General features: G+C 50.0%; 1 protein-coding gene and 1 pseudogene across 1 annotated transcript; both read left to right on the top strand.

The window, feature by feature from the left end:
- Positions 1 to 3,102: 3,102 nt before the first annotated feature.
- Positions 3,103 to 3,835, top strand: LOC119292100 (xyloglucan endotransglucosylase/hydrolase protein 31-like). Its single transcript, XM_037570928.1, has one exon. It carries the CDS (start codon positions 3,103 to 3,105, stop codon positions 3,760 to 3,762), a length of 660 nt encoding a protein of 219 aa, XP_037426825.1. The 3' UTR covers positions 3,763 to 3,835.
- A 1,192-nt stretch (positions 3,836 to 5,027) lies between these two features.
- Positions 5,028 to 8,360, top strand: LOC119292098 (annotated as a pseudogene).
- Positions 8,361 to 9,490: the final 1,130 nt, after the last annotated feature.

Raw genomic sequence — 9,490 nt, 5'->3', positions numbered from 1 at the left:
CGGTGTTGTGGCATGTCCGAAGAGGCGGCATGCGTCTCCGGGGTGTGGTCCCCCTCACGGACGACGCCGCCACCGCCACCTGGAGGGGGGGGGGGAACGGACGCGTCGGGTCTACACAGAGGGGATGTAGATGTGGGTTTGGCCCGGATGTTGCTCCCAGGTGTCCCCGCGCGAACCATCTCCCTCCGACGGACTTTGATCCGCCGTCGCCCCCACCCCAACCCCCACCGTCGACGACCCCTCTTCCCCTTCACTCAGCTGACCTACTAAGCTCCACATCGAGCATGCGAGGCGGCGGCCATGCGCTCCCAGACCCGCGACCAGGCCACGGCCTCGGCGGACGAAGCTGCTCGAGTTCGGCGCCTCCCCTCCCCTCTGTGTGGTTTCCGGAGAGGAGAGCGCCGAGTGGTTAAAAAACATTAAAAATCCATATGAAATAATAATACATTATAAAACATAAAAAAGGGAAAATTATAACTATAAAAAACATTAAAAAATCTATATGAAATAAAAAAACATAAAGAAGGAAAAATATAAACTATTAAAACACAGCCCACACATAACTGTATTAACTTCTTAATTTTTTTGAAAATGTAAACAAGGTCTAAAGAATATGAAATTTGGCGTGGTACAACTTTATGAGTCCTAAAATGCATGGAAATTTTTCAAGAACATTTACTGTATTTTAACATGTTTATTTGGTCAATATTAGTAGGCTAAACAAACACAAAAAAATTCATGTGTTCCTATTGGATGGAACCAGTGTCTCCTGGATCGATGACGTGGCGGGGTAGCCCACCACCACGCATCGCACACACCAGCTATAAACCCAGCCCACGTGCACGTACAGTCCAACCACTGCTAGATCTCTTTTTCTCCTCACAGGAGCGCAGCAGCAGCGCACGTACAGCACCCTCGACGGACTACCCCGCCGGACTCCCTCGTCGCTGCCACGCCGGACTCCCGCGCCACCGCCCCTCGCAAGATCCTCCTCCGACGCCCTCGCTGGACCCTGCCATGCATCTCACCTCCTCCTTCTCTTTCTGCCATCTTCCTCTATCTCCCTCTCTCCGTTCAGCACCGTCGGAGTAGCAGCGGCACAGCCGGAGAAGCAGCAGCGCTGGAGTTGCCGCGGCCTACAGTCTCCTCCCGCAGCCACCTCCTAGTCGGGGGCAGTAGTCAAGGCCCGCCGCACCACCAGCTGCGCCATCTAGCCCATGCAGGCCGTCTGCCTCTCTCTCCCAAGGTCTCGACGACGACTCCGCGCGGACGACCTCCACGATGACCACGGGGGCGACTTGGGTTCTGGATGGATGCAAGGCACCTCTGCACATCCGCGGCTGCTGCTCCGGCCATGTCCGTAGTCGTCCTCTGTTGCTCCGACCATGTTGTACGCGGGACGCCGGACATGTTGTACGCCGGACGCCGGACACTCTGCTCGCCGGTCGCCGGCCGGACGCTATTTTTTTAATTAACTAAAAGCATATGAAGGAGGCGCCATGTGGCAGAGCTATGCCTACGGCAAAGCCGTCGGCATAGATTTCCATCTATGCCGACAGCTTTGCCATAGGCATAGCCCTGCCGCCAGGAGAAGCCAGGGGACGACACGTGGCGCAGGTATGCCGACGGCTAGGCCGTCGGCATAGATTTCAATCTATGCCGATGGCCAAGTTGTCGGCATACCTGCGCCACGTGTCGTCCTCTGAATCGCCAGCGCTGTTGACGGCGCCGTCCGTTGCCGTCAGACGGAAAACAACGCCGACGGCTAAACTATGCCGACGACTGTCCCAAGGCCGTCGGCATACGCACCTATGCCGACGGCTATACTACACCGATGGTCTGACACATCTACGCTGACGTGATCTACACCGACGGGGCTATGCCGACGGCAGCCGTAGGCATAGATCTATGCCGACGGCAAAGGACCTATGCCGACGGCCCTGGGCCGTAGGCATAGCCCGCGAGTCCGGTAGTGAAATGTCAGGTCCCTCGGCCCTGGGCTCGCCATCCACATAGGTGAGAGCTCCACACAACAACCTTCTGCACCAGCTTGTCCTCCTGAAACTTGCTCAGCAGCGGCGCCAGGACGCCTCCGGCATCTCGGAAATCTACCAGCACACTGCACAACCCTTGATCGGCGAGAAGTCCAAGGATGGAGTCCAGGTTCATCTGGTCGAGGACCGAGACGCCGACTCCAGCTGGCTCCACGGCGATGGGACTATGGCAATTTTTTTTGATCGTTGGAGGGCAGAGGAGAATAAGCATGAACAGCCGGAACTGTGGATCCAGTCGTCATCTACATGGGCAATCTACAAGTGAAATTTGTGGGGCGGGAGGGGGGGGGTGTTGAGGGTTGGGGAAGGAGGAGGAGACAGGTTTCTGACCTGTGTGCTTGTTGCCGTGTTTCCCGTCGATGGGGAGTGTGGGCGCTAGGGATCTGATCTGGTTGCCATGGCAACTAGAGAAGGAAGACGACAGAGGTAGGGGAAGATCTGCCGATGCAGAGGTTGGAGACGACGACAGACGGTGGCAATATGGTTCGAACGCGGGGTTTGGCCGATGGGCGCGTGAGGTTGTGCGGGCAGCGGGGTCCCACACTAGACGTGCGGACTGTGGATGGGAGTGCCCGGACGCTGTCGTGCGGGCGGGTCCGTGTCTGTGCCACACGGGGCGTGCGGCACACCCCCTATATGCCACACGTGTGGTGGATATCGGCGTCCAAATGTTTTTATTTTTCCATCTGCTATTGGATAATCTGGAAATGTTAAAATGTTCTTTCAATGGTTCTTGTAAGGTGGATCCAGCCTCTCTTGGTTGTCATGTGTAATCAAGATAATATTTCTTACATGGTCTTCATGTTACTCTTGCAGCAAATGGATCTCATGTTGTTTGTTCTTATTTATAATAATAGCACGTTGGCTCATTATTGTACTTGGTTCTTCATGTTACTCACTCCAATACTCCTGCAGCTGCACAGCTCGAGTGCATGCATGTGGGGTGGTGGCGCACGTTCCCGGCGCGGCGGCTGTCGTCTGTCCGGCACAATAAAACGCCACCACCTCCACCTCGCTCCCAATCCTCTGCGCTCTCCTGTCCATCACCATGGCGTCCGACTCCGAGTCCAGCGACGTCGCTCCGGACGACCAGCACGAGCACCTGCGCCCCGAGGGCACCGAGCCCCTGGCGCGCATCACGGTGGACTACACCCCGGACGCCTGCCGCCACGCGCCGGCGTCGGGCGAGATCCACGTCACGTACGACCACCGCGGCGGGGCGCGCTGGCGGTTCCGCGCCCGCTTCCTCCCGGGCGGCGCCGTGGCCGCAGCGGTCCGCGCCCCGGCCGGGGACACCGCGGGGCTCAACTACAACCTCTACCTCTCCTCCCTCGAGGGCTCCGGCGACATGGACGAGATCGACTTCGAGTTCCTCGGCAACGACAAGCGCGCCGTGCAGACCAACTTCTTCGTCGCCGGATGCGGCGGCAGGGAGGCCGTCCACGAGCTCCCCTTCGACTCCTCCGACGGGTTCCACCACTACGCCGTCGCCTGGGGCGCCGAGGCCATCGAGTGGCGCGTCGACGGGGAGGTGATCCGGAGGGAGGAGCGGCGCGACGGGGAGCCCTGGCCGGAGAAGCCCATGTACCTGTACGCCTCCTTGTGGGACGCGAGCGACGTCGACGAGGGGAGGTGGACCGGCACGTACCACGGCCGGGACGCGCCCTACGTCACTAGTAGAAAAAGGGTCAAACGTGAAGCACATTAGTGCCGGTTTGTATTTGAGCCGGCACAAATGTATACATTAGTGCCGGTTCCAACGGCTAGCCGGGCCGCTCTCATTAGTACCGGTTCGTGGCTAACCTTTAGCACCGGTGGCACGAACCGGTACTAATGAGAGTGGTGGCAGGATGTTGTCGGTCTGGGCCCCCTCCAGCACCTTTAGTACCGGTTCTTGGCACGAACCGGTACTAAAGGTCGTCCTACATAAACCCTTCGTCCACCCGAGCTCGCTCTGTTCTTCCCCTTTCTCCTCTCCTCTCTGTTCTTCCCCTCTTCCTCTTGAGCTCATCACACATTTTGCCCAAAATTTGTCAAGATTTGAAGGCCCCCATCCATTCAAATGATCACAAAGGTTAGCAACTTTGTCCTTTCATCTCTCATTGCTAGATTAGCTCTTGCAATGCTTTATATAGTTATTAATTTGTGAGTTTAGTAATTTGGGAGGAAATATATATATGTACTAGTATTTGATTTATATGCAATTTGAGGTTAAAATAACACTTAGTTTGCATATGTAGGTGTGGTTTACTTAGTGCCTTCTAAATCTCCATCATAACCACCATCGATCGCCCGCACCGTCCCGTCGCCGGCACCACCTTGTGGTGAGCCTCTTGTTCATGAAATTTTATATAAAAAATTGATGTTTGTGTGATTTGGATATATAGTTACCCGTATAATAATTATCTTACCCGTACGTTATTTGTTATACATAGTGCCATGGTTTTGATATCCGTCCCCGTCGGCCCTCGTCCTTGTTATGATTCGGATGTGGTATATTCTCTTTTAAAACTATTTGTTGCATTTTGTGTTTATGACAAATTATGCCCATCAATTTGACATAGATATTTTTATGTAGGAGGTATGTGAACCGGAAATTCCAACCGACCCTATTGTCGAGAGGTTAAATTTAGTTGAAAGAGAAAACGAGTACTTGAAAGAAAAATCGAAAAGAATTGAGGGGGAGAAGATGGAATTGGAGTTGCATGTTGCCGATGTCGTCGATGATTACAAGATCAAGATGGAGAAAATGTGCTTGAAGATTAGAAAGATTAGAAAATATGCCATCGATAGTGAGGCTTGGTATCATTATGCTGTTGGATCAATTGTTACCTTAGTTGCGATCTTGATCGCATTTGTTGTTGCATTTAAATGCTTTAGCTAGAGAGTTATTTGTTTGTTGCATTTAAGTGTTGTATGAACTTTATGTATGAACTTGTATTAATTTGGTCTATTCGGTGTTGTGTAATGAAGATGAGCCGGCAATGGATGTACGATGACCGATGCTCTCTCCAGTTCGTTGAGGGCGTGCATACTTTTCTGCTTGCGGCTGAGGCAAACAAGCGGGCGGATGGTTTTATGCCTTGTCCATGTGCTGGCTGTAAGAATGGTCGCAATTACTCTATGTCAAGAACCATTCACGTCCACCTGTTTGAGTCCGGTTTCATGCCCCACTATAATGTTTGGACCAAGCATGGAGAAAGAGGGGTTATGATGGAAGACAATGAAGAAGAAGAGGACAACGACAGCTATCCTGGCCATGGGTTCCCTGAATACGATGATACAACAATGGGGGAAGAAGCTGAGCCGGTAATGCAGGAAGAAGCTGAGCCGGCAATGCGGGAAGAAGCTGAAGAAAAGGCATCAGATGAGCCCGTTGATGATCTAGGTCGGGCCATTGCCGATGCAAAGAAACTGCGCAAGTGATTTGGAGAAGAAGAAGTTGCAGCGCATGTTAGAGGATCACAAAAAATTGTTGTACCCGAATTGCGTAGGTGACAAGAAAAAGCTGGGCACCATACTGGAATTGCTGCAATGGAAGGCAGAGAATGGTGTATCTGACAAGGGATTTGGAAAGTTGCTGGTAATGATAAAGGATATGCTTCCAAAGGACAACGAATTGCCCGAGAGTACGTACGAAGCAAAGAAGGCTGTCTGCCCTCTAGGGTTAGAGGTGCAGAAGATACATGCATGCCCTAATGATTGCATCCTCTACCGCGGTGAGTACGAGGATTTGAACGCTTGCCCGGTATGTGGTGCATTGCGCTATAAGATCAGCCGCGATGAGCATGGTGATGTCGAGGGCGAGCGCCCCAGGAAGAAGATTCCTGCCAAGGTGATGTGGTATTCTCCTATAATACCACGGTTGAAACGTTTGTTCCAAAACAAAGAGCATGCTAAGGCGATGCGATGGCACAGAGAAGACCGTAAGAAAGACGGAAAGTTGAGAGTACCCGCTGACGGGTCGCAGTGGAGAAAAATTGAAAGAAAGTACAGGAAGGAGTTTGCAGATGACGCAAGGAGCGTATGGTTTGGTCTAAGCGCAGATGGCATTAATCCTTTTGGGGAGCAGAGCAGCAACCAAGCACCTGACCTGTGACTCTATGTTTGTATAACCTTCCTCCTTGGTTGTGCATGAAGCGGAAGTTCATTATGATGCCAGTGCTCATCCAAGGCCCTAAACAACCCGGCAACGACATTGATGTGTACCTAAGGCCATTAGTTGAAGAACTCTTACAACTGTGGAATGGAACAGGTGTACGTGCATGGGATGAGCACAAACAGGAAGAATTTGACCTAAAGGCATTGCTGTTCGTGACCATCAATGATTGGCCTGCTCTCAGTAACCTTTCAGGACAGACAAATAAGGGATACCACGGATGCACGCACTGTTTGGATGATACCGACAGTATATATTTGAATAGTTGTAAGAAGAATGTGTACCTGGGACATCGTCGATTTCTTCCGAGCAGGCATCCCGTAAGAAAGAAAGGCAATCATTTCAAAGGTGAGGCGGATCACCGGACGAAGCCTCGCCACTGTACTGGTGCTGATGTACATGATATGGTCAAGTATTTGAAGGTGATATTTGGAAAGGGTCCTGGCGGACAACCTGTTCCAAAGGACGCTGACGGACGCGCACCCATGTGGAAGAAGAAATCTATATTTTGGGACCTGCCATATTGGAAAGACCTAGAGGTCCACTCCGCAATCGACGTGATGCACGTGACGAAGAATCTTTGCGTGACTATGCTTGGCTTCTTGGGCGTGTATGGGAAGACAAAAGATACACCTGAGGCACGGGAGGACCAGCAATGTATGCACGGAGAAGACGGCATACATCAGGGTCATGCAAGCTACGCTCTTACCAAAGAAGAGAAGGAAATCTTCTTTGAATGCCTGCTCAGTATTAAGGTACCGTCTGGCTTCTCGTCGAATATAAAGGGAATAATAAACATGGCAGAGAAAAAGTTCCAGAACCTAAAGTCTCATGACTGCCACGTGATTATGACGCAACTGCTTCCGGTTGCATTGAGAGGGCTTCTACCGAAAAACGTTCGATTAGCCATTGTGAAGCTATGTGCATTTCTCAGTGCAATCTCTCACAAGGTAATCGATCCAGAAATCATACCAAGGTTACAGAATGATTTGGTGCAATGTCTTGTCAGTTTCGAGTTGGTGTTCCCACCATCCTTCTTCAACATCATGACACACGTCCTAGTTCGCCTGTGCGAAGAGATTAACATTTTGGGTCCTGTATTTCTACACAATATGTTCCCCTTTGAGAGGTTCATGGGAGTCTTAAAGAAATATGTTCATAATCGTGCTAGGCCAGAAGGAAGCATCTCCAAGGGCCATCAAAATGAGGAGGTCATTGAGTTTTGTATTGACTTTATTCCTGACCTTAAGCCGATTGGTGTTCCTGAATCCCGGCATAAGGGCAGACTGGATGGAAAAGGCATGCTAGGAGGGGAACAAATAATATGTATGGACGGACATTCTCTCACTGAAGCACACTACACAGTTCTACAGAATTCCGCCTTGGTGGCTCCGTATATGGATGAACACAAGAATTTGCTACGCTCCAAACACCCGGAGCGGTCTGATGACTGGATTACACGTGAACAAACCAGGAGTTTCGCCAGCTGGTTGCAGACACGTACCATGCATGACACCTCTATTGAAGATGACCTGTACTTGCTGTCCCAGTTATCATCTTCAAATATAATGACTTTCAAAGGGTACGAGATAAATGGTAATACATTTTACATGATCGCCCAAGATAAGAAGAGCACCAACCAAAATAGTGGTGTCCGCTTTGATGCAGAAACCAAGACGGGAAAGGAAACATATTATGGTTATATACAGGACATATGGGAACTTGACTATCGACGTGGTTTAAAGGTCCCTTTGTTTCGGTGCAAATGGGTCAATATGACATGAGGCGGGGTAACGGAAGACCCGTAGTATGGAATGACAACAGTGGATCTCAACAATCTTGCGTATGCAGACGAACCATTCGTCCTAGCCAATGATGTGGCACAGGTTTTCTATGTGAAGGACATGTCTACCAAGCCAAGAAAAAGAAAAGATAAGAAAGCGAATGCATCGTACGATGAGCCAAAGCGGCACATAGTTCTTTCTGGGAAGAGAAACATCGTGGGAGTGGATGACAAGACAAACAAGTCAGAAGATTATGAAAAGTTTGACGAAATTGCTCCATTCACAGTGAATATTGACCCGAGCATCCCGTTAAATGATGAAGATTTTCCATGGTTACGGCGCAAAGGGACACACGCGAAGAAAAAGTTTCACACCCAAAGATCTGGGATGTGATCGGCTTCACTAGCTATCATCACTTTCTTCTGTGTTTTGCACCGAGAGGGGAATCTCTGTAATAGTTAGGGTAGTTATGTGTTTTGGCATTTGAAACGCGAAGAAATTTTATGTGCAAACAAATTCACACTAATTTCAAATAATTCAAAATTTAAACTATTCAAATTTGAAAACTACGGGCACTAACAGAAAAAATAGCAGAAAAGAAAGAAAAACTATAGCTGAAAAGAAAAAAACTATATAAAAAACTACTCAAAAATAAATAGAAGAAAATAAATATAGCAGAAAAGAAAAAACTACTGAGAAATAAATAGAAGAAAAAATAAAGCAGAAAAGAAAAAAAAATATTTGCTATTTTTCAATCGTTTACAAAATGACCGTGAAATTGAAAATCACTACAAAATGAACTCTGAAAATGTTGAATTTTGGCAAACTAGATGAAAAACTACTCACAAATAAATAGAAGAAAATAAATATAACAGAAAAGAAAAAACTATACAAAAACTACGCAAAAATAAATAGAAGAAAATAAAGCAGAAAAAAAAACTATAAAAAAAATTGGGGCGCTGCCCTGTGGGCCTGATAGGCCACAGGTGTGTAATTACATGCCTTAAAGGCCCAGCAGACTCACAGGGCAGCGCGCAGAGTTTAGGCCCACAAGCCTGCTAGCTATATAGAGGAGTTTCAAGTGGTAGCCGTGGCTGGGTTTATAAACTAGTGCGGCTGCCCTTCGCCCGGCGAGGTGGGACTAAACTTTGGGGTGGCAGCGCGACCCCTTTAGTACCGGGTCGTGGCACAAACCGGTACTAAAGGGGGGCCTTTCATACCGGTTTGTGCCACCACCCGGTACTAAAGGGGGTCGCTTCCTGCCGCTTGGCCTGGCCAAAACAGGCCTTTAGTACCGGTTGGTGGCTCCAACCGGTACTAAAGGTGCCTTCTATATATACTCGACTTATGAAATTTTCATTCTTCCTCTGTTTCCGTCGTCTCCGTCGCCGTCGCCGCCCCCGTCCCCGTCGCCGCCCTCGTCTCCGTCACCGCCCCTGTCCCCGTCGCCGTCGTCATCTCCGTCGCCGCCCCGGGCCCGCCCCCGTCCCCGT

Source organism: Triticum dicoccoides, chromosome 4B (assembly GCF_002162155.2).
Source record: "Triticum dicoccoides isolate Atlit2015 ecotype Zavitan chromosome 4B, WEW_v2.0, whole genome shotgun sequence".
Lineage (NCBI taxonomy): Eukaryota > Viridiplantae > Streptophyta > Magnoliopsida > Poales > Poaceae > Triticum > Triticum dicoccoides.
This window is presented reverse-complemented; position numbering and strand designations above follow the sequence as displayed.